The 25,603-nt window shown below is 39.9% G+C and overlaps 3 protein-coding genes across 5 annotated transcripts in view; 2 read left to right on the top strand and 1 right to left on the bottom strand.

Moving 5' to 3' along the window:
• LOC125237919 (zinc finger protein 271-like) overlaps positions 1 to 1,319 on the top strand; it is a 28,488-nt gene extending 27,169 nt beyond the window's left edge. The window contains exon 6 of the mRNA XM_048145157.1: positions 175 to 1,319. Coding sequence (XP_048001114.1) covers positions 175 to 1,169 — 995 coding nt within the window. The 3' untranslated portion in view covers positions 1,170 to 1,319. The remainder of the gene's footprint in view (positions 1 to 174) is intronic.
• A 5,601-nt stretch (positions 1,320 to 6,920) lies between these two features.
• On the bottom strand, positions 6,921 to 12,413 carry LOC125237963 (gastrula zinc finger protein XlCGF57.1-like). 2 transcript variants are annotated; one of them, XM_048145215.1, is made up of 6 exons: positions 12,114 to 12,413; positions 11,576 to 11,702; positions 11,377 to 11,442; positions 10,458 to 10,520; positions 9,841 to 9,903; positions 6,921 to 8,973 (listed from the first exon to the last, which is right to left on the bottom strand). In XM_048145215.1, the coding sequence occupies exons 1-6, from the start codon at positions 12,240 to 12,242 to the stop codon at positions 7,703 to 7,705; spliced, it is 1,719 nt and encodes a 572-aa protein (XP_048001172.1). In that variant the 5' UTR covers positions 12,243 to 12,413; the 3' UTR covers positions 6,921 to 7,702. The 2 variants fall into 2 exon arrangements, with proteins under 2 accessions (XP_048001172.1, XP_048001173.1); XM_048145216.1 differs by having other exon boundaries at positions 6,921 to 8,970.
• A 390-nt stretch (positions 12,414 to 12,803) lies between these two features.
• LOC125237958 (zinc finger protein OZF-like) lies at positions 12,804 to 24,840 on the top strand. Of its 2 annotated transcripts, XM_048145207.1 has the most exons (9): positions 12,804 to 12,843; positions 12,938 to 13,163; positions 13,270 to 13,408; positions 13,866 to 13,937; positions 15,036 to 15,107; positions 19,277 to 19,339; positions 20,010 to 20,072; positions 21,335 to 22,011; positions 23,805 to 24,840. In XM_048145207.1, the coding sequence occupies exons 2-9, from the start codon at positions 13,035 to 13,037 to the stop codon at positions 24,345 to 24,347; spliced, it is 1,758 nt and encodes a 585-aa protein (XP_048001164.1). In that variant the 5' UTR covers positions 12,804 to 12,843; positions 12,938 to 13,034; the 3' UTR covers positions 24,348 to 24,840. The 2 variants fall into 2 exon arrangements, with proteins under 2 accessions (XP_048001164.1, XP_048001165.1); XM_048145208.1 differs by lacking the exons at positions 12,804 to 12,843; positions 15,036 to 15,107 and having other exon boundaries at positions 12,851 to 13,163.
• Positions 24,841 to 25,603: the final 763 nt, after the last annotated feature.

The following is a 25,603-nucleotide window of genomic DNA, read 5'->3' as shown; positions in this document are numbered from 1 at the left end:
TACCGCAACCGCATAAAACAAAAAACTAAACCACTTTACTGTCAGACCGCCCGTTCGAATATTAGTATTTTTGGCCGGCCCCTTCAGACTCGTGCTTACGAGAATTAGCGCATTAATTAAACCAAATTATAAAGGATAATATTATTTCTAAAAGTTTAATATATTTTGTTTCAGTCCGCTCGGACATATCGCTTGTGGCTCGTTCCGTGGGACCAGACAACATCGCCGGTGTCGCAACTATTCACACTGTAGACAAACCATATGGCTGCGATCACTGTGGCAAACATTTTAGAAACAAGTCAGTTATAAGGAAACACATACAAAGCACTCATTTATCGAGTGCTGCATCCAATCTCCGATGTCGCCAGAGAATAAAAAACGAAGAAAAGTCATTTCAAGAATGTACCTACTGTGACTATAAAACCCATCATAAAGGTCACTTAAAACGCCACATCAGAACACACACTGGAGAAAAACCATTCAAGTGCAACAACTGTGACTTCAAGGCCGGTCAGAAAGAACACCTACGAAGACACCAAAAGATTCACAACGCAGACAAACCACACACGTGTAATCAATGCGGATTCAAGTGCTGGTTGAAATCTGACTTACAAAAACATGAGTTGACACATGGGGAGAATGTCGAAACGAATGCGCCCATTCATAAATGTACTTACTGTAACTACACATTCCGTAGAAAAGATCACTTACAACGTCACAATAGAATACACACAGGAGAGAAGCCATACAAATGCAATCATTGCGACTACAAGTGCGCCCAGGAAAGTTCTTTACTAACACACCAAATGATACACTCTAAAGAGAAGACATTTCAGTGTAGAATTTGCTACTTCAAGAGTCTGAAAAAATCAGATTTACAGAAACACCAATTGACACATGCTGATGAGAAGCGTTTTCAATGCAGCTACTGTCATTTCAAAAGCAAGTCTAATTCTAACCTACAAGTTCATCTCAGAGTACACACAGGTGAAAAACCTTATTCCTGTAGTTACTGTGATAAAAAATTCGCTCAAAAACATATCTTATTTGCACATGAACAAATACACACTGATGCTGAAAAACCTTTTGCATGCAACCAATGCGATTACAAATGCCGTGCTAAATCCAAACTACGTCGTCACCAGAAGATCCATCGGACGAAGCCTTAAAACGTATCAAGTGCTACAAGTGGTTGAAATCTGTATTGTACAGTCGACTACAAAGAGATGTATACACTTTTTTACCTTATTGCATCGTATCTTATCTTATCTTAAATCTGCGGGGGCCCTTCCGGATACACTTCGACCCATCGGGATCTTTTGTGCAATTACCCCCTTTGATCCTTTAGCTATTCAGGAGCTTCTCGACCATCTCTACGTATCGGATGATGAGGCTCATGGGTAGCTCTCTGAAGTCCTTTGGTGCTAGGTAGCCTGCTCCAAAGTTCCTCATTCTTTGTGACACATTAGATGTCTGACGGTCTCTTCCTCTTCGCCACACATGCGACAATCAGTGTTGTCAGCGTGTCTCTTGGCCAAAATTCCTTTGACCCCGTAATGGCCTGTGAACACCCCCGTTATAATTCGGAGTTATCTTTTGCCTAGCTTTCCTAGCTTTTTGCTCCATCCAGAGTCTACACTCCGCATAAAGAGCTTTGAATGCTTCAGACCTACCAGGGCATCCCACTCTTTTTGGTGATTAGCCTTTGTTTGATCTTTCATAGCCGTTTTAATGGTTCCTTGTGAAAGGCCCACAAAAGGTCCGGACGGACATGAAGTTGTCTTCAGATCCGGCCTTGGCAAGTTCATCAGCATTTTCATTGCCAATGAAGCCTTCGTGTCCCGGTATCCATACCAGTTGCACCTTGTTTTGCCTTCCAAGCTTGTTAAGAGCTTGGATGCCGTTTAATACCAGTCTAGAGTCAACTCTGGGCGATGTAAAGGCTTTGAGTGCCGCCTGACTGTCGCTGAGTATATAGATATTCTTACCTTGGGTTTGTCTAACTATATTCTCATGTACACAGGCAATTATTGCATATGTCTCAGCTTGGAAGACAGTGGCATAATTGCCCATGCTGATACTACCACTGTGGTCATTTGCATAAATGCCTGCGCCCATACCAGATGCCATCTTGGACCCGTCTGTATACCAGATGATGGTATTGTCATCGGGGGTGGGTGCCTCTAGGCCCTCATTCCATTCGGCTCTACCTTATTGCATTGTAATAAGGTGAAAAAATGGATACATCTCTTTGTAGTCGACTGTACAAGGCCGGTCAGAAAGAAGACCAACAAAGACACCGAAAGATTCACAACGCAGATAAACCATACACGTGTAATCAATGTGGATTCAAGTGCTGGTTGAAATCTGACTTACAAAAACAAGAGTTGACACCATTCATAAATGTACTTGCTATAATTACACATACCGTGGAAAATATCACTTACAGCTTCACATAAAAAAATACACACAGGAGAGAAGCCATACAAATGTAGTCACTGCGACTACAAGTGCACCCAGGCAAAGTTCTTTACTATAACGCAGCAAATTATTCATTCTAAAATGAAGATATTTCAATGTAGAATTTGCTACTTCAAGAGTGCGCAAAAGTCAGATTTAGAGAAACATCAATTGACACATGCTGACGAGAAGCGTTTTCAATGCAGCTGCTGTGATTTCAAAAGCAAGTATAATGCTAACCTACAAGTTTACCTTAGAGTACACACAGGTGAAAAACCTTATTCCTGTAGTTATGGTGATAAACAATTCGCTCTAAAACGGACCGTTATTGCACATAAACAAATACACACTGATGCTGAAAAGCCGTATGCATGCAACGAATGCGATTACAAATGCCGTTATAAATCCAATCTACGTCGTCACCAAAAGAAACACAGGACAAAGCCTTAAAAGCAGTTGCTAGAAGTTCAGAAAAATAGTGACCACATGGCTCAGAACGCTTTCTTATGAAAATATGGAGAAACTTCTAAAAGTTGACAAGCACACACACACATCCAAAATACACACAAATGCACAGTTTCACACAGTTGAGTAAATTATATTATAGTTAATTTACCTGTATTTTTTAACCCCCGACGCAAAAACCACGGGGTGTTATAAGTGTGACGTATCTGTCCGTCTGTCTGTCTGTGTGTGTGTCTGTCTGTGGCATCATAGCTCCCGAACGGATGAACCGATTAAGATTTAGTTTTTTTTTTGTTTGAAAGCTGAGTTAGTTAATTTAATTAGTTTTAGGATGCCTCGCTGTTAATTGATTGTTAATCTACATTAACAGTGGAGTCTGGGCTGACGAGACAGGCTGAGCTTAGTTTATTAGGATCCAGAGCAGTTGGACCTGTAAATTGCTTACTTATGGTACCTGCATTTATTTCTTTCCTTTATTCATCTTTCGTCTTAAGTTAACTGTTTATAATATGAATATAAAAGTAAGATACAAAAACACATACAAAACAATATAAAAAACATACAGGTTGCCCGGTAATTAATGGACAACCTTTTATCCACCAAGAGAGCACCTTATACTGGTCCAGAAAATCGACTTTAAGGTTTAGTAAAAGTCGCCAGGTTTTCGAGATTTTCACACTTTTTAAAATGTCAATGGATATTAATGGACAACCTTTTAACCACCAAGAGGGCACCTTATACTGGTCCAGAAAATCGACATTAAGGTTTAGTAAAAGTAGCCTGGTTTTCGAGATTTTCACAATTTTTAAAATTTTAATACTACCTAAAATTTTAAACAGTGTGAAAATCTCGAAAACTAGGCGACTTTTACTAAACCTTAAAGTCGATTTTCTGGACCAGTATAAGGTGCCCTCTTGGTGGTTAAAAGGTTGTCCATTAATTACCGGGCACCCGGTATAAATTAACACATTATAAAAACCTAACCTAGGATGCCGCCAGCAGCGGGGCAGGGCCCAGGCGTACCTGCATTTATTATTGTTAAAAGTACATATACTTAGGATAGGCACAAAATCCTATAAATGTTTATTTGTACCTACCAAGGATTATTTATATAGGATTTACAGTCTCCATACTAAGAATCGTACCTCATTTTTTAGCGCCACCTATTAAATACTATCATAACTACATTGATGATGCCTACATTTTTATTTCAAATGTGTATTGACGTGATATTATGATATTAAAATAAAGAAGCATGTCATTTGTTCTTATAGAAAATAAAAACACGCAAAAATATTTGGGGAAAATATGATTTTGGCCACTTCCAGGCTGTTTAGGATCTAGTTTTAAGGCCCATACATTTCAGGGGTACGCTTTTATGTATGGGCTTTGTCTGTCCCGTAATTCCCGTATTATATATGGTCCTTGGTACCTACTAAATAAATAAATAAATTTGAAAAATTTGAAGTTCAAATCCTCTTTGTTCAAAATTCTACCTACCTAACCATATATGTAACGTTATTTTTTTTAATACTACGTCGGTGGCAAACAAGCATACGACCCGCCTGATGTAAAGCGGTCACCGTAACCTATGGACGCCTGCAACTCAAACAGTGTCACAAGCGCGTTGCCACCCCATTAGAAACTTGTACACTCCCCTTTGCTGTGTTAAGTATAAGTACACAACAAAAAGGAGTGTGTTACGTATGTGTTCAAACAAGTTTTCTGGTCTATGCCGTCGACACAGCCGTTGTGTTCAACACGTTCGTATTTCTATACCGCTGGCGTAGCAAGTTGACTTATGCCAGTGGCACAGGAATGATAATTGAATAATTTTTACCGGCATATTGTATGGCTAGTAGTGAAATAGTGCCGGGGATGAATGTGTTCAATTAAATAATTTATTTATTTATTTATTTTATTTATTTATTTATTTATTTACAAAACATGTTAACAGCATAACAGTCGAAACTAAATCACTGCTAACTACATAGAATAAAACATACAACACAGCAACAGTAAATAACAACAAAAGATATCTAAACACAATTTATCTTACCTACATTTTAACTGTAGTAGGCCTTGCATCCATCCTCTCACAGAACTTCAGACACTCATCACGCACAACAACCTGTCTGCTTGCAAATAAGTCGCACTGAGGGGCTGATGCGAGGAACGCATTCAGGAGGACCAAGGAACGCACCAGAGGGGAATTCCTGCGCGCTACAGTACGTGAAGCCGGGACTGCCAGTAGGCAACGGTCCCGAGGTCTGAAATCAATTCTGGTCTTTGAGGGGACGTACAGACGCACCATTTGCTCGACCAGTTCGGGGCAGTCCGACTCCCCACGCAGGACGCTACAGGCAGTAGTGAGAAGTGCATGATTACGTCTTACCTCCAGAGAGAGAAAACCCAGCACGCCCAGCAAGAATTTGGTGGGATATAAAAACGGGTAGTACCCATACATTTTTTTATAAAGGGATCGTAAGAACACTTTTTGCACTCTCTCTAGAAGTAAGACGTAAGATGCTTCGTAAGGGTTCCAAACGACGAAGGCCGACTCGACTTTGAATAATGACTTTGTATTCATCGATGCTCCAAGTGTTTAACCCCCGACGCAAAAATCTTTCTCCCGGAGCAAAACGTAGTGATTCAATGCTCTTTGAGCCCAAACCACGCAAGTTATGATACAATGAGTATAATATATTCTGCCCAAAAACAGCCAAGAAGCGGCTAGAATTTATTCTGGTGAGTGGAATCTTTCTTACGTGTCGAAAAGGACATCTAGCGGGTTACCATGACGTGCTAAAGCCGTTCAGTTTAGGTTGAGAGAGAGGGACGGAGCTATATGACTGCTATAGCTGTGTCCCTTTCTCTCAACCTAAACGTCCTAAACTGAACGTCTTTAGTAGGTCATGGTAACCCCTCAGATTCCTGTTCAATACTAGAAAGCTGCAATAGAGACAAATAGGTAATAGTTATTTGTATTACAAGGGGGCAAAGTTGTTGTTTAACCGCACGTGCCAATATTGATACCCGAACAAGCGAAAGATTCCAATATTGAAGCGAGCGTAGCGAGTGGTTCAAAAAGTGGAATCTTGAACGTTGCGAGGGACTCAAGGCACGTAGGTTAAACAAACTTTGCCACCGAACAAAATACTAACTATAAAACATCAAACTAAATCAAATCCAGCAATCTATTCAATATTTATGATTCAAAATAATGATTTGTAGGGCAATTCTACCAGCCAGCTCAAGGCATCAAGTTAAAATTTGTATAAAATTACTTTGCACTCTTGTGGATAAGATGAAATTTTGCTACCCGTTTTCGAATAGCAAAATTGATCTTTACCAGTTGGTGTGGTGAAAATAAATAAACGCTGTCGGCCTACTTAATGGAAAATAACTAAACCCTAACCACAAAATTAAAATTTTGAAAAAAACCCCGACTGTGACATAGTAGACCGATTTTCATGAAACATAGCTAAGAACACTCCCGACTAACTCAGCTTTCAGAAAAAAAAACTAAATCGGTTCATCCGTTCGGGAGCTACGATACCACAGACAGACAGACAGACACGTCAAACTTACCCCCGCCGTTTCGTCGTTTTTGCGTAGGGGGTTAAAAACAAAGTGGCGATATTTTTATTTGCCTTATTAGTGTAGGGACTGAAGGGTGTAGTGAAGGGAATGGATAGCTCTATCAAAATTCACTGGTCTACAAAAAGTAGAATAGAAAAACATTATCGGCGGACGTCGTGTTTCGGCGGTTCCGCGACAACCTGCCGAACCCTACGCCGTGTCAGACGACGCAACGGGGCCACGCTGTTACGTCGTCGCCTAAATAGAATATTGTTTTTTTTTCTCGTCTGTTTTTAATCTGTTTTTTTTTTACTATTTATGTGCTATACCTATTGTTTTTATTTTTTAGTTTCACATTGCCTTGGTTTTACTGTTATGCTGTGTAACTTATTTGAATAATAAAATAATCAAAATAAAATAATGATTATTTATTTCAAGATATACATTAATTGTCTAACCTAGGGCCCATTTCTCGAAGCTACAAGTTACAATTTACAAGTGGTAGTCACTGTCTTATACGACAAATTGAAAAGAGACTTCCGCTTGTAACTTTCAGCTTTGAGAAATGGGCTACTTGTCATATACATCACCTGAACATCTAATTTTTAAATATTTAAATTTCACACTTATCAAATTTAACACTTATCTATGTGGATAAAGTATCCGTCACGCTTTGGTAAGTATGTCAGTGTGAGAGTGACAGATGTCTTATCCACGTGGGTATGTGATAAAAATGTATGCATAATACCTACGCTGGCTGTACAAGGGAGTACAGCCAGCCAGCCAGAAGTAGGGTAGCTCCGGGTAGGAGATTGATGAACACAGTAGATAGTGGTTTGCAGATTAGGTGTAATCTTGTACTCTTCTCCAAGTGATCTCCCCCATACTCGTTTACATCTTATTATATATAATTAATGTACGTGCCGGTTGAGTGAGTTGCTTCACGAGTGGAGGTGATCTATCGCTATCTTAGTATCTAACATCTTATTATCGCTATACGTGTAGATACTAAGGTTTGCTTATCACAGCGCGTTATCTGTACGGGGCAGCACAGAAGTCCCTGTTTGTTAATGTAACGTGGAATATCAAGAATAATCTGTAAGTTTCCGATTCAGGTCAACAGGCGACTACCCCTCTGCCGTAACCCCGGCGTCTCGCGGGCGCTCCAGGCCGCACTTGTACTTGCTGTCGCGAACTAGTTAGGATTCGTCTCAGTATGTTTATACTTCTTCTGGTGACGTCGTAAGCTTGAGCTGTGACTACATTTGTAATCACAATGACTACAACTATATGGTTTCTCTCCAGTGTGTATTTTCTCGTGTGTTTTTAGGTTAGAAATCTGATTGCATTTGTAATCACAGTGGCTACACCGAAAAGGCTTCCTCCTAGTATGTGTAATCAGGTGACGTCGCAGGTTGAATTTATGACTGAACTTGAGATCACAATGACTACAGTTGTAAGGTTTTTCTCTGGTGTGTATCCTCAGGTGTCTCTTTAAGTGTGATTCATCGTAGCTTTTGTAATCACAGTGGCTACATTTTAAAGGCTTGTCTCCAGTGTGTATCCCCAGGTGTCTTTTTAAGTGTGCTTTTTTAGTGGCATTATAATCACAGTGGCTACATTTGTAAGGCTTCTCGCCAGTATGTATCCTTTCGTGTTCTCGTAAATTTGAACTATAACTGCTCTTGTAGTCGCAATGACTACATGTGTATGGCTTCTCTTTAGTGTGTATCCTTTGATGAGCTCTTAAGTTTGATATCGCCCTGCACCTGTACCCGCAATCGCTACATTTAAACGGCTTCGCTCCAGTGTGTGTCATCAGGTGTGTTCGTAAGTGTGATTTGGTAGTGCACTTGTAGTCGCAATAACTACATCCGTGAAGCTGTTTCCTCTGTTTGTGCGTCTTCTGGTGATGTCGCAGATTTGATTCCATACTGCATTTAAAATCACAGTCACTACAATTATACGATTCTTCAGCAATGTGTATTGTGTGGTGTTCGAGTAAATCACTTTTGCACGACTTTGTGTAACTACTGTGACTGCAATTGAAGTTATCCTGTAACGAGTGACTCTTTAAATGGATCTCCAATGTTTTCTTGCAACTTGTTGTATATTCGCATTCAGCACACATGAAATTAGAAACACCAGCATGTTCACTTTTCTTGTAATCTGCCACAAGCAATTTGGTTTGAATTGTAGACTTACAAAAATCACAAGCATATGGTTTTGGTCCCGTTGAATTACAAGAATCACAAGAAATGAGTTTAGTTCCAGTCAACAAGTGTGTGTTTTGTATGTGTTTCCTTAAACTAGACTTGTTGCTGAAACGTTCGTCACAGTGTTCGCAGGCGTATGGTATGTCCCCACTGTAAGCAGTTGCGTCGCCGCGGAGGCGCTCGAGCACCACGGAACAAGCCATAGCGAGCTGTTCCCGGGCGCGGGCGGAGCTGCCGTCCGAACACACTGCAACAGAATTAACAGAAATAAAGAAAGTTTTAAAACCGGTTTATCGCGAATTAAAAATAAGTTCTCAAAGTTTCGTGATTACAACCAGCACTTGTTGGTACCTACCCCAATAACTATAAAATAGGCTTATGTCGTTCACAAACTATGAACTGTTAGGAATAAAACCCCATCAATGACCGAAATGAACTGAATCTTTTCGTGCTCTGTGAATCGGTCTTTGCTCATTTAGTTCAGTATAGGAGCGGCGAACGCGAGCGGTTCGGAACGAGAACGAGTGTGTGACTGCGCCGACCGAGAGCGAGAGCTACTTAGCAGAGCAACACAAAAACGCCAAGTTTTCATATTAGGCTTCGGTTACTTACAACCTTTCGGCCCGGAATGTTATTCTTGGTGATTCGTATCATTTTGACACTATTCGTTCCCATTCGTTCTGAACTTTCCGACCGTCGTGGTCGCTGGTCTGGCTGAACTAAATGAGCAAAGACCTAAAAGAGCGAACTAGTTCGTGGGAGCGATTGAACGAGATCGGAGCGCTCCGATCAACGAACGAAACGGCACAAGCCTACTATAAAACCCGCCGGGCCGTTTCTCGACACACAAGAGGGAGGTTATAAATTAGGGCCAGTCTCTGACGCAGTGCGCCATTTTTTGTCTGGTACTGAGTGGCAATTCTAGGCACACAAAGCCCATGAGGGCAACACTGAAACTTCTCACAATAGAGGGAGGCAGAGAAGTGTATAGTATTCATGGTCTTTACCTATTATAGTCAATGTTTTCCTTAACCTTGGTAAACATGATAAAGTGAAATAGACTTCATACACGAAAGAAAAAGCCACACCGATGACAAAATAACATAAGAGCACTAACCCGCCGCCGCCGCTGGCGAGTCGCTCGCCGCGTCCCACTCCGACTTGACGAGCGGGTCTGCCCCTGGAACAACACGCTGAGACATGTACATTACCCGTCATATAGGGGCCACTTGTATCTACCACACAGTCAGCACAGCAAATGATAGTTATGATACTATCATAGGCTAGTTTTCTACTAGTCAAATCAGCTTCTTTTTAAGAACTGCCAAAACGATTTGCTAATATGGAATTACTATGAAATAGTGAGGAGTGACGGTCAATTAATTTACTTTATATCTTTCTTCTCTTTAACTTATTAAATAGAAATTATGTTTAAACATAACTACTGTCCATATTTTTCTTCTAATTATGTAGTGCTTTATTTCATGCACTGCATAAAATATTGTATTTTAAGTATAGTCTATTGTATAATGTGCGTACAATCTTTGAAAGGTTTTATTCATATTGTAAAGGCAAGCGCCTATCTGGATCAAAACATGTATTTGGGGGTTATTGTAAATATTCAATTTCAAGTGAAATTAGTTAAAATCTCATTGAACTATTAGGGGTGACAGGTGAGGATGATAATTTGTAGCTTAGGAGCTTAAAGATAATCTTTAGCAAACATGTACTAACCCGTGAGTTCCTCGGCTTTCCATCTGCCAATTTCCTCCTGCTCTACCAGTATGGGCTCTTCATCTGAAACAAAGATCTATTATTTAAACAGCAGAGTACACAATCACAGCTTCATGAAGCACTCATGCTGTCAGGTCACCATTGATCAGTGCCACGTTGCTTTATAACCAAAGCCCGGATGACGGGAGAAATTATGTGTAAAAATTACTGCAACATTATGCTGAGTCGCGGCCCTTTTTAATATCCATGTTTGACCTAATTATTTTAATTTTAACATTGTAACATTGTGATATTAAATAAAGCCATTCTATGTCTATGTCTATGTCTACATCTCAATATTGCGAGAAAACACATAAGTAGATAAAATGTCGATAAAAAGCACGATATACTCGACCACCATTACGAAATAATTTTTTTATTTCAATACTTTATATAATTTTCATAATAAACAATTAGTATTTTGTTAATATATATTTTTCAATTATTGGTGATTATTATAGTATGTAATTAGTTTACTGAAATAATAAATAATAAGCTTACACATTATGTTACAATATGACATGTAAGATAATAACTATAATAAAGATCAATAAATTTCTGATTCAAAAATTGTTCGTATGGATGTCGATAAAATAGTCGATATTTAATTAAGCACTATTGAAAAGTGTATTATTGCTCCCGTCATCCGGGCTTTGTTTATAACTCCGTGCAGCAGGCAGCACTGCCGACCTGCTGCGAGCACCCCCCATTGTAGATACAGCCTTTGTTTTTTAATGCTATCTCTTTAAATTGACATCAGTGTAAGCATAACATAAAAATGAGTCTTTGCCACTAACCCCTCCAAAGCAAGTTAGTGAACGTACCTACATTTAGTATTAAGGGAGGTAAGCAAGAACTTGCAAACAATGAAAGTACTCACATAACACATCAAACTCAACGTTGTCATCCGCACACTCATCAGCCTGCTCCAATTTGACCGCAGCCTCTGAACGGCAAAACACATGTTGTTTAATGATTTTGTTGTCATAAATATACAAAAATAAATGATCAATTAATAATAAACATATAATTGTTTTCTTGACATGCTAACATTCACAAAATGAGTTGTCTAAGCTAACCTTTGGCAAGCAGTGCCAGTAGCTCCGCCTGGCTGCGCTGCACTTGCAGTTTGAAGTCGCTTGCGTCTCGCAGGCGGCCCACGCACGCAGAGCAGATGCCGCACGAGCCCGAGCCATCTAGTGCCAACTGCAAATTAGATAACCACACTTGCTAGTGTATTTTCATTAAAAAATATATATATATTGGCAATATTTATTGAGAAACTAACATGATCTTCACTCATATTATCAAATACGATTAAGTCTTGTATTTATTTGATAATATTTATTGAGAAGTTTTGATTACGACATTGATGCATCTCCTGTCCTGTGAATCCTGTGATCTACATTTTACGTGTTGCCTCCCTGACAACACTTACGTGCGAATTTACAAGTACGACAAAGATGCAAAACTCCGAACATGGTCCGCGATAGGCCTTTCACATTCTTCACAATGTGCTAGCGGCGCACTAAACGCTGAGTTTTCATTAATGTCCTCAATAGGCACAATTTTTGACTTGTGTAGGTTTAGCTACATTAACCGGATAGTCGTACTAACTTGTACATCAAAGCACTCCTTCATCATGTCGGCATATATCTCCGTTTTCCCAAGAAGTGCGTACGGTGTCGTCAGGCCCTTGTCCGGAGGACGCCGCAGGCAGCAACGACACGCGCGCGTCACGTCCATCACAACTGCAATGACTCTAATCGAATACCACGACGAGGCGAGCGTACAGTTCTCTTATTATAGATATTATATTAGGTAAATAATGAAACATACATAATTAGGGTTAAACGATTAGCACCGTTCTCAACCAATTCTCAACTTTAGGCTACGGGTAACTCTGGTCAGCCTAAAGTTGAGAACGTGGCTGACAGTGACACTGACAATGACAAATACCGTTGGCAAAGGGCACGTTCAGAAAACAATAAAGTTTAATAGCTGTAACAGATGAGCGTTCGTATCAGACTGCGACTTTTGTCCAAATGACTTTGGTCCAAATACTCAATACTATTATAGGAGATAAGGACTAGTAAAGGATCCCTCTTTTATAAAGCCACAAATTTTGTGATCAAAATGGATCAAATAGATGGAACTAAACATAGAAAGCAGTCCGGTATAACCGTCTAAAACTTTTCTTGTTACTAGATTTTCTGAACGTACCGTAAGTAATTATAACATATCTGTGGTGTCATGTCGTGCATGTCATGTCACTGCTGTCGTCACGTCACTGTCAATTCATGCATTCAATCATGTTGTTTTCGTGTTTGTATGTTTTGTACACATGGTTTGTAATAAATAAATTTTATATCGTTTATGCGGCTACGTGCAATTTGTATTTTTTGTAGTCGTGCTAAATTAATGCATATTTCTATTTTCAGAAGCAAAAGTCCGAGAGCTATTCTGTAATTAATTAATAATAACGTTGCGGCATTCTTCTGAGTCCGTTCGAGTACTGCGCACCGCACGGTTGTGGTGATGGACGTGACGCGCGCGTGTCGCTGCTGCCTGTGGCGTCCTCCGGACAAGGACCTGACGACGCCGTACACACTTTTTGGGAAAACTGAAATATATGCCGACATGATCAAAGAGTGCTTCGGTTTATATGTAAGTATGACCGCTGTTTAATGTTGTTAGACTAACAATTGTGTTAATTTTTTTTTTCACTGTGTATGTACTAGTAATTCGGATAACATGATAATTTAACGTCCAGTTGGCACTGGATGGCTCGGGCTCGTGCGGCATCTGCTCTGCGTGCGTGGGCCGCCTGCGAGACGCGAGCGACTTCAAGCTGCAAGTGCAGCGCAGCCAGGCGGAGCTGCAGGCGCGCACGCAGGGAGAGAACATCAAAGGTGACACTCAGGCACACATCAACATATAAATATTCAATTTAAGAGTTTTGATTTTAGTTCTTAGCAAAAGTCCATTAAAAACTATGTTACAATCGCATTGTGAACTGCAATGTTGGACGACTGGTCTGGCATAGTTGGTAGTGACCCTGCCTGCTAAGCTGCGGTCCTGGGTTCGAATCCCTGTAAGGGCATTTATTTGTGTGATGAGCACAGATATTTATTCCTGAGTCATGTTTGATGTTTTCTATGTATATAAGTATTTATATAATGTGTATATCATTGTCTGAGTACTCACAACACAATCCTTCTTGAGCTTACCGTGGGACTCAGTCAATCTGTGCAAGAATGTCTTGTTCTGTGCAAGATTGACTGCCCTTTATATCCCCCCAGATAATGTTATTTGAACTTAGAGAAAATTGTTTGAGCGGTGATGTGATTTATGTTCTGTTTGCTCTAGAGGAAGAATCTGCAGTTGAGCCAGAGACTCCTGTAATCCTGGAGGAAGGTGGGAGCAGTGAGCCTGGACCGGGTGAGTCTACTCCTTGCCAATAATAATTATTATTGATGACCGGTCTGGCCTAGCGTGTAGTGACTTCTTCTTCTTCTTTATATCCTGTTACCCTCTGCTGGGGTGTAGGGCTCGAATCATATTTCTCCATTTACTCCGGTCTTGGGCAGTTTGAGTGACCTCCTCCCACCCCATGTCTAGCACCCTGAGCTCCTGCTGAACCGAACAACGCCAGGTAGATTTAGGGCGGCATGGTTTGCGCTTTCCGGGTACATTCCAGGTGAGGGCCATTTTGAATAGGTGGGTATCAGGTTTTCTGAGGATGTGTCCAATCCAATGCCATTTCCGCGTCTGTATTTCTTCTTGTACGGGTGCTTGTCCAGTTATTCTCCATAAGTGGGCGTTTGTGATCCAGTTAGGCCAAAAGATACGCAGGAGGAGAGGGTTCGAATCCCGGTAAGGGCATATATTTGTGCGATGAGCACAGATATTTATTTCTGAGTCATGTTTGATGTTTTCTATGTATATAAGTATTTATATATAAATGTGTATATCATTGTCTGAGTACCCACAACACAAGCCTTCTTGAACTTACCGTGGGACTCAGTCAATCTGTGCAAGAATGTCCTATAATATTTATTTATTTATAATGTTACATGAGTGTGCCATAAACACGCAGTAGCGCTGGTAGCTTAGCGGTAATTGTACGTGTGACTTTCGTGCCAGAGGTCGCGGGTTCGAATCCCGGCTCGCACCAATGAGTTTTTCGGAATTTATGTGCGAAATGTCATTTGATATTTGCCAGTCGCTTTTCGGTGAACATGGTTTCTGGAGAACATGGTGAGGAAACTGGACTAATTCCAATAAGGTCTAGTTTACCGTTTGGGTTGGAAGGTCAGATGGCAGTCGCTTTCGTAAAAATAGTGCCTACGCCAAATCTTGGGATTAGTTGTCAAAGCGGACCCCATGAGCTGTGGAAAATGCCGGGATAACGCAAGGAGGATGATGATGGAACACTCAGGCTGAAGATTGACTGGCCGTTATCCCCCCAGATAATGTTATTTGAACTTAGAGAAAATTGTTTGAGCGGTGATGTGATTTATGTTCTGTTTGCTCTAGAGGAAGAATCTGCAGTTGAGCCAGAGACTCCTGTAATCCTGGAGGAAGGTGGGAACAGTGAGCCTGGACCGGGTGAGTCTACTCCTCGCCAATAGTAATAATTATTTAACCCTTATAATAATAATAATAATAAAGGTCTCATAGCGAAGAGTCTCGACCAACATCTTAAGAGACTCTCGTTTATAAATATTGTGCTCGTTGACATCACCATCCCCCATGATGAGAATCTCGTGAAAGCCGAGAAGGAGAAGTCCAGTAAGTACCTAGACTTGGCTCACGAGATAACCGCCATGTGGGATGTTGATTCAACGATCATTGTTCCGATAGTCGTTTCAGCGAACGGTCTCATAGCGAAGAGTCTCGACCAACATCTTAAGAGACTCTCGCTAGGTGGCTGGATCAAGGGCCAGATGCAGAAGGCGGTGATCTTGGACACGGCGCGGATAGTCCGACGGTTCCTCTCTCTGCAGCCCTAACCACCGGCAGCTTGGGCCCTGCCCGCTGCTGGCGGCACCCTAGGTTAGGTTTTTTTCATCTCTAGACGTCAATGAGTTCGGACGTGTTAATTAAGATATTTAATTATTCGCGTGCATAATTCTGCATTTCGTGCGTAATCTGGGTCATTACTCAGCTATCGCGTTTCGTGGCTGTAGTATAATGTCGACATAGGATAACTAAGTGTTTGAAATGTCAAACGGGAATAGTCCCTTTAACCGGAGTGGCCTAACGCGCCGCAGCCCGCCCTCGACGCCCACGCCGCAGCCCGTCCCGCCCGCGCCCGCGCCCGCAAACATGGAGCAGGATGAAGAGCCCCCGAAGGTCATTGCTACAAGTGACATCAAAGCTTGGTTTAAAAAGATAGATCTAAACTTGCAAGACATTAGCCAAACAGCAGCAGAAGGTAAACTTAACATTGACCAGAAGCTCAGAATAAGCACTCTTTGTCGCAACGTGACTCATTACGCCTCACAAATGGCTATTGAGTACCAATCGCTAAAATCCCATGCGATCCAAGCTTATCAGTCGCATCAAGCTCACCAGGAAAAAACTGACCTAGTGCAACGCATCCAAGACCTACAGAGGACGATTGAGGAATCCAGCCGACCAGCCCCTGGACCAGTTTCATTTGCCGATGCCCTGAAGAAATCTGGAACGAGGTATGTCCAACCGTCTAATATCAGCTCAGTCGCAATATACCCTGTGGACAAATTGAAGTCGAGCGAGGAGACAAAATCCCTCGTTCAAAAGATTATTCGGCCCGACGAAATGAAACTGCACGTGAGAGGGTTACGCAAAGTAAGAAACGGCGGTGTAGTGATAAGCACTGATTCTAAAGAGGACATTGTAAAACTGAAACAATCATCACAGTTCACTACCTCTGGACTCACTGTTGACGAGCCACTAAAACGCAAGCCCAGAATTGTCATAATTGGAGTTCCCGCGGAAATGCATGAAAATGATGTCCTGAAGTGCATTTATAAACAAAACTTGGACGATAAGATACAGGACTGGACGCTCGAGAAATTTTTGACCGCTACGAGACTTAGTCACAAATCCGGGAAAAAGGATGCTGAGTCCTGTAATTACATAATTGAGGTTCCTGGAGTGATCCGCAAGGCCCTAATTAAGAATGACAGGATTTTTGTGAACTGGTCGTCGTGCCCAGTGAGAGATTTCACCCTAGTCACACGTTGCTTCAAATGCCAGCTCTACAATCATGCTGCAAAGACCTGCAAAATGGAGTGCAACATCTGCGGACATTGCGGGGAAGCGGGTCACACTTTCAAAGAATGTCCAAAAAAGGACAAACCTCCGAAGTGTGCAACCTGTTCGCACTTCAAGAAACCGAACGACCATCAAACAGGCGACCCCGACTGCCCAGCGAGACAAATGGCTGAGAAAAGATTCATAAATTCTGTAGACTATGAAGGCGCTTAGGAGCGCCTCTTAACATATTTTCATAGTACTTTTTATTCCCATTAGATTATCCTTCTTATGTATAATATGATCTTGCTCCACCTAATAGACAATTTTCTGTGTCAGAGTCTAAAGTATACGATGTCGCGGCTCTCACACAAATTTCTGGCTCTGCCGGAACCCACTGACAATTTTAGCAATTTAAATAACTCTACAGAACCTTATTTTAACATACTTAAGTCACGTAATGCATGCAATTTGTCACTAATGAAGCATAAACAAACTTGAAAATGATTTACGTAAATTTGACTTTGACCCTGTTTATTAAAATTCTGCTGATATAGGAAATAGCATGTTATACTTTAGTAAAAATGTGTATCAAGCTAAATTACTTAACACAAGAAAAACACGTATTACTCATATACACCCATGTAGCTATGTTTATTGTATGACGTAGGTACGATGATACAGAAATTTTGCTTATGGTTGTAAATTAATTAATTACCTAGTTGAGAACCTGCTGTAATATGTTTTTTGTTTATTTATAATTAAAATAATTAGCTTTATTATAGTGAATAATTAATAATAATTTACCAATTAAGTCCTTGTTATTGCCTGAAACACAGGAACTATCCTAGCTCAGGCATTTGTATAAATCATCCCTTGTAAAATTCTTAGTCTTTAAGAAAAACCAATGTACACTTATGTTATTCATAATAAATTATTTCTATTTCTATTTCTATTTCTATAATTTCACTTTTACTAAACTATACACATATAATAGCGGTCTAAATCTTATGTTTTTCATCAAAATTCGGCTTTTCAAAAGTGTGAGGATTGAGTGAGCATAAGAAACTATTTGTAAAAAATTAAATACGTAACTAGGTGATCTAAAATTTATAGAGGTAGGTTGGCATATTTTTTACTAAATGTTAGTATATACCTAAATATTATATGTTAAATGAATACATTCACTGTTTTCGTTGGTAGTTTGTGAGAACTGAGTGAGCACATGTTAATGACTGTATCTTTTGAGTTATCTTTTTACAAATTCAGAGATTCGTTTTACAATTGTTTTAGAACTTTTACTATGATGGAATTAGTCTGGTTTCCTCACAATGTTTTCCTTCACCGAGCGATTGGCAAATATCAAATGACATTTCGCACATAAGTTCCGAAAAACTCATTGGTACAGTCAAGTGCAAAAATATGTATCGAAATAATCGTCTCATAAATATGGTACTACGCTCTTATTACACCGGACTAAGATGCTATGTTGCTATGGGACATATTTTTGAGTAAGATATGTACACCCATATTTTTACACTTGACCAAAGACCTATATAACTTCGTATAGACCGATAAAGTCTAAGAAAAAAACGTACCCCAATTCCATACAGAAAAAGGTACGGTGAACTAGATGGCGATACACTTTTGGGGTACGCTTGGCTAGATGGCGCTAATATTAATATTTGACATTTTAAAACATATCAAGCTAAGAATATGGGCCAAATTGTCAAAACTGAGGTTCAAAAGTTTTAAGACTGTGTCGAGAGATGGCAGTCTATGCACTGTGATTATTATTTTACTTTGACAGTAACTCTCTTTAATACTCGATCCTCTTTGACTTGACTGTACGAGCCAGGGTTGGAAACTTCGAACCCGCGACCTCCGCATAGTCTGGATCGAAATTCGCACGCTTTTACCGCCAGGCCACCAGCGTTTCTTTTTTATAAATAATAAAAAAACAGTTTTTATAATGACATACAACATACAATCACGCCTGTATCCCATGAAGGGGTAGGCAGAACACATGAAACTACTAAAGCTTCAGTGCCACTCTTGGCAAATAAGGGGTTGAAAGAAAACGAAACTGTGACATTGCAGTGACAGGTTGCCAGCCTCTCGCCTACGCCACAATTTAACCCATATCCCATAGTCGCCTTCTACGACACCCACGGGAAGAAAGGGGGTGGTGAAATTCTTAACCCGTCACCACACAGGCAATATATTTTTATAATGAGTAAAAGAAATAAATAAAATCTAGTTTTTATGCCATCCTAAATACACCGGGCCAAACGACGCCACGGAGCCACGTCATCGCCCAAATCAATTGTTTAGTTATAATTTTTTATTGTTTGTTTTCTATTTCATGTTCTTATTTACTGTTTTTTTTTTTTATTTAAGTTTCATGACGCATTGGATTTATCTGTAAATCATTGAGATATGTTTTCAAAATAAATAAATAAATGTGTGAGACCGGTCAAATTTGAAAGTGATTTTTTACACATGACACTAACCATAAATTCCTGCCTTGGTTTCAGATGAAGAGCTCCGAATCACACCGGACGTTGCGGACGAAGACGCGACGAGTGACGACATGGCGCGTGAGTGCAAACTTGAATATAAACGGTGTCATTTTTAGCGGTCCGTAGTCAACTAGGAACCCTTATAGTATCTCATGTCTGTCTGTCTGTCTGTCCGTCCGCGGATAACCTCAGTGACCGTTAACACTAGAAAGTCGAAATTTGGTACCAATACGTATATCAATTACGCAGTTGGGGTTAGGGGGTGCCGGCGCTTAAGACCTTTTGTTACTTAGCTGTGATGTCTGAACGAAGAAAGTACCTTTAAACTGGCCACTTGGCCGGTTTTAGTACCAAGATTTGGTTGATCGCCTATTCGAAATAAAAATAACGATGCTAATTTGAAATTTTATATGTAATTATCATACATCGGGGTACTAATTATTAGAGAAAAGAAAATGAGAGAATTTAATACTTTTAACCCCCGACGCAAAAACGACGGGGTGTTATAAGACTTATAAGTTTCACGTGTCTGTGGCATCGCAGCCCCCGAACGGGTGTGCCGATTTAGATTTAGTTTTTTTTTTAAAAGCTGAGTTAGTCGGGAGTGTTCTTAGCCATGTTTTATGAATCGATCCACTATGTCGGAGGTTTTTTCAAAATTTTAATTTTGTGGTTATGTTATTACAATTGAATATGAATACTACTAGTATAATGTGAGACGCGGCCTGAAGCAGAGTTGTTGTTGTAGTGGAGGCGCGGACAGCCGAGGCGGAGGTGTCGGACGCGGCGAGAGGCGAGGACCGCGTGTCGGGTGAGCACACACACACATACACACCAGCACCACAGAATTACAGTTAAACCAGAATGAGTAGTTAGGTCAAAAAGTGTGTCCATATGAGAGGTCATTGTTTGGGCTGGTGTCCCTCTCGCACTTACTACAATGTCAACATTATTCAGTGACGTCATCTTTGTCATACATTGGGGATACCAGTCAATTTTCAAAGTGACTACCAAATCTACTAATACCCATTTGAACGTATTTTTTAATTATACAAATCTTTGATTTATTGGCATTAAAATAATTGTTACATTATAACTATTTTCCAATTCTTTGAAATATATCGAAACCCTAGTTTGAATATAACACTAAAATAATATAAGTTATAAAGTCAGGTAATATACAGACAAAATACTACTATGGTAACCTCATAAACACTGGCCACACGTGCGAGAGGGACACCAGCCCAAACAATGCCCTCTCATGTGGATCGTTTTCGCTAGTCTGATATACGATCACCTTTCTGTCTCAGTGATAAAGTTCAATTTAGTATGGCAAAAAATGTGATAACACAATCTAGTTTAATAATTATAAATCTATGGCACACACACACACACATACAGTCATACACACACATCCACTCGCTGCTAACGTATGGTACCGAACTATGGGGCAGAGCCTCTGAGTGGCTACGAGTATTCTCGACGCAAAAACGTGTAATTAGAGCGATGGCCGGAGTGTCTGCGGACTCTGCGGACGCCTCAGCTCGTGAGCTGTTTAAAGAATTCCATATCCTGCCCCTTCCATGCTTGTATCATTGTCAAGTAGCCGTCTTCTCTTACGGATACATTCATGAATTCAAGCTCAGGGAGACGAATCAGACGTGCTTCAGCCGGGACAGGTTACTTGGCCGAGCAAAACGCGCGTACTGCCTCGGCGGAGGCAAGTCTATATAGCACCAGGGGCGGCTCACTCCGAGATTCTATCGCCGCGCTACAAGTACATGCCGGAGGCCACCAGTTCGCGGCCCATTCAGTGGTGACGACCTTCGCGCGGCGCAATATAATTCATTGTCGGCTGCTCGCGTGCGGTCCGTTTGTTAATGTAGGCAAGAATTTAGAATGGCGGCATTTTGTGAACATCAAAGGAGTGAGCCGGCTTGATTGTTACGTTTGTTATAGGTCAGTTAAAATAAATAAAAAAACAAGCATTTGACGAGTCCTGTTAAATTAATTTAATTGACTGAATCTCGTTGTAAATGTCTATATAAATTGTTTTGTTAATGTTTGTTGCAGCGTGTTCGAACACCATCGCCGCCCGCGCCCGGGAACAACTTGCGATGGCTTGTTCCGTGGTGCTCAAGCGCCTCCGCGGCGACGAGACTGCTCACACTGGAGGCAAACCATACGCATGCGAACACTGTGGCGAACGTTTCAGAAACAAGTTTAGTCTAAGGAAACACACACGAATCGCACATCTGTCGACAGGGCCATTTTCATGTGATTTTTGTAATTCTACTTTTCAAACTAAATTGCTTGTAGTAGAACACGTGAAAAGCGAACATGGTGTTTCGAATTTTATGTGCGCTGATTGTGATTATACAACGAGTTCCAAGAAAACTCTGGAGATCCATTTGAAGAGTCACTTATTAGAAAATAACTTCAATTGTAGTCACCGCAGTTACAAAAGTCTGTCTAAAAGTGATTTACTCGAACACCAAACAATGCAAATTGCTGACAAATATTTCATGTGTAACCAGTGTGACTACAAATGCAGTCAACAGTCAAGTTTACGTAATCACCAGGCGACTCATACTGGGGTCAAGTTATTTGAATGCAGCCACTGTGATTATAAGAGCTGTCATAAATCACACTTGATAGTACATAAAAGATTACACACTGGCGAGAAACCTTACAAATGTAGTAATTGTGGCTACAGATGCAGTGACAGCTCAAACTTACGGAAACACGAAATGAGAGTGTGTGTGTGGATTGAGTGAGCACCTTCCGAAAATAAAAAAAAATATGCTGATCATTTAGTAAAAGTTCTAAAACAATTGTAAAACGAATCTCTGAATTTGTAAAAAGATAAATCAAAAGATACAGCCATTAACATGTGCTCACTCAGTTCTCACAAACTACCAACGAAAACAGTGAATATATTCATTTAACATATAATATTTATATACTAACATTTAGTAAAAAATAGGCCAACCTACCTCTATAAATATTAGATCACCTAGTGACGTATTAAATTTTTTACAAATAGTTTCTTATGCTCACTCAATCCACACACTTTTGAAAAGCCGAATTTTGATGAAAAACATAAGATTTAGACCGCTATTATATGTGTATAGTTTAGTAAAAGTGAAATGGGAATTTGTAAAATACAAAACGAACCACTAACGTGTCAGGTTTTTTTATAATAAATTTTTGTAAGTGCTCACTCAGTCCACACGTTTTGAGAAAGTTAAAAATGTAAATATCTTACGATTTGTAGCACCTAAGACACTCGAAAGTACTTCAACATTTAGTAAAAATTTTTACTAAATATCCACCATCTAATATTTTATATTCGTTGTCTGGTTTTAAAGATATTCAGACATAACTTTTCTCATACAAATGTATCAAGTAGGGTGACCACACTATGTCGGCTCCTGATTTTCCCCACCTTCCCATTGTCATATTGAGATTGGGGAGTTTCGTTCAATTTTGATAATAGTTTACCGGATTTGTAAGTGGGAGCGAGAAAAGAATAACTATTTCTCGCTCCCACTTACAAATCCGGTACGCTCATCTGTTAGCGCGATTAGATTACCAGGTTCTGGTTTCTTACTAGTGAAGTATTATATTCTTTGTTTCTTACCAATTATCATTCATGTCCTTTTTAATGCATGCATGTCGATATGGTTATTATCCTGACGTCGATAAAAATTACACAATACACATCATCACTAGGCCAAGAACATAACCTAAAAACAGTTTGCAGATGGATAATTAATATGGTATTAGTTTAATATTATCAAAATTGAACGAACGAAACTCCCCAATCTCAATATGACAATGGGAAGGTGGGGAAAATCAGGAGCCGACATAGTGTGGTCACCCTACTTGATACATTTGTATGAGAAAAGTTATGTCTGAATATCTTTAAAACCAGACAACGAATATAAAATATTAGATGGTGGACATTTAGTAAAAATTTTTACTAAATGTTGAAGTACTTTCGAGTGTCTTAGGTGCTACAAATCGTAAGATATTTACATTTTTAACTTTCTCAAAACGTGTGGACTGAGTGAGCACTTACAAAAATTTATTATAAAAAAACCTGACACGTTAGTGGTTCGTTTTGTATTTTACAAATTCCCATTTCACTTTTACTAAACTATACACATATAATAGCGGTCTAAATCTTATGTTTTTCATCAAAATTCGGCTTTTCAAAAGTGTGTGGATTGAGTGAGCATAAGAAACTATTTGTAAAAAATTTAATACGTCACTAGGTGATCTAATATTTATAGAGGTAGGTTGGCCTATTTTTTACTAAATGTTAGTATATAAATATTATATGTTAAATGAATATATTCACTGTTTTCGTTGGTAGTTTGTGAGAACTGAGTGAGCACATGTTAATGGCTGTATCTTTTGATTTATCTTTTTACAAATTCAGAGATTCGTTTTACAATTGTTTTAGAACTTTTACTAAATGATCAGCATATTTTTTTTTATTTTCGGAAGGTGCTCACTCAATCCACACACACACGAAATGAGACATACCGGCGAGAAGCTGTTTCGGTGTAGCCAATGTGATTACAAATGCAATTTTAAACAACGCTTGAAAATACACGAAAGAATACATACTGGCGAAAAGCCTTATCAGTGTAGTTACTGTGTTTATAAATGCAGTTATATAGCAAGCTTACGAAGACACTTGACGATACATACCGGGACGGAGCTTTTTGTATGTAGCCACTGTGACTACAAGACCAATGATAAAGTATCCATAAAAAGTCACCAAGAACTACACATCGGGAAAAAGCCTCTTCAATGCAGCCACTGTCACTACAAATGCACTTATAAATCAACTTTACGAAGACACCTGATAACACATAGCGGGGTGAAGCGATTCCAATGTAGCATCTGTGACTACAAGAGCAATAATAAAACACACATAAAAATCCACCAGGTGATACACACCGGAGAAAAGCCTTACAAATGTAGCAGTTGTGATTACAAATGTAATCAGATATCTAACTTACGAGGTCACCAGAAGAAGCGTAAACATACTGAGTCGAAGCCTAACCAGTAGCGACAGAGAGTACTAGTGCGGCCTGGAGACACAGTTTTGAAAAACACCGCGGAGGGGTTGTCGCCTGTTGACCTGAATCGGAAACTTGCAGTTTATTCTTAACATTATGCTTTATAGTTACAAGCAGGGACTTCTGTGCTGCCCCCTGCAGATAACGCGCGCTCCCTTGTACTAATGCAATCATAGTAATTAAGCCAGTAAATTTATACCTACATCCATACTAATATTATAAATAGGAAAGTGCGTGTGTTTGTTTGTTTGTCCGTCCTTCACGGCAAAACGGAGCGACGAATTGACGTGATTTTTTAAGTGGAGATAGTTGAAGGGATGGAGAGTGACATAGACTACTTTATATCTCTTTCTGACGCCAGCGAAGCCGCGGTCAAAAGCTAGTGTTTTATAAAACAATATACTTAGAAATGAGATGTGTAGGTGCAGTTTATGGACGAGTCAGACAACTGATGTATTTTCTGAAATAAAAATAAATAATTCAATAATACTTTTTTCAAATCACTGATTGTTCAAAGAGCTATCCATTCCTTACCTACGCCCCGCAGTCTCATCACCGATAAGGTTAAGAAAATATAAATACCGCTATTGTTTTATTTGTTTTCCCATTTACTACCGTCTGTCTGTTCATCCGTTTCAACCAGTGTGCCAAGAAACTACCGATACAGTTGAAATTCGGTATTGGTAAACGCAAATGATCAAAAATGGTAGTGAAAAAAAAATCTCTTACACAAATTGACTTGAGTTCCACTGTAAGTTCAAGAAGGCTGTGTTGTGGGTACTCACTTAGACGATTTAATAGATTTGTACACATAGAAAGGAACAAATATCTTTGCTCATCACTTGTTTCCTTTTTTTTAATTATAAATGGGCTGACTCTTGGCCACAGACTAGCCAAAGGCTTACTTGACCTACGATGGAGTGAGCTCGCCCAGAAGATGCCTGTTCACTCTTGATTTGAAGGTTGCCGGGCTATATGAGTAAAATGCCTGGCATTCAAACCCAGGGCCGCGGTTTAGCAGGCAAGGTCTCTGCCAGCTAAACCAGACCGGTTGTCAAAGGTTAGTCTTATTCTCATGAGCAACACTCTCACTCTTGATGCGAGTTCGCCCGTCCCGTGCGCTCGCAGTCGCGTCGCCATCGGGCCCGACAGGGGGCACCACGAGTTTCACTCTTACCCACATTAGACAGACATTTTATTAATAATATTATAAAACAGCGGGTAAAGTAAATGTACTACAAATAAC

This window comes from Leguminivora glycinivorella, chromosome 22 (assembly GCF_023078275.1).
Source record: "Leguminivora glycinivorella isolate SPB_JAAS2020 chromosome 22, LegGlyc_1.1, whole genome shotgun sequence".
In the NCBI taxonomy this organism is placed as follows: domain Eukaryota; kingdom Metazoa; phylum Arthropoda; class Insecta; order Lepidoptera; family Tortricidae; genus Leguminivora; species Leguminivora glycinivorella.
The sequence above is the reverse complement of the archived record's forward strand: the minus strand, read 5'-3'. Positions and strand labels throughout refer to the sequence as shown.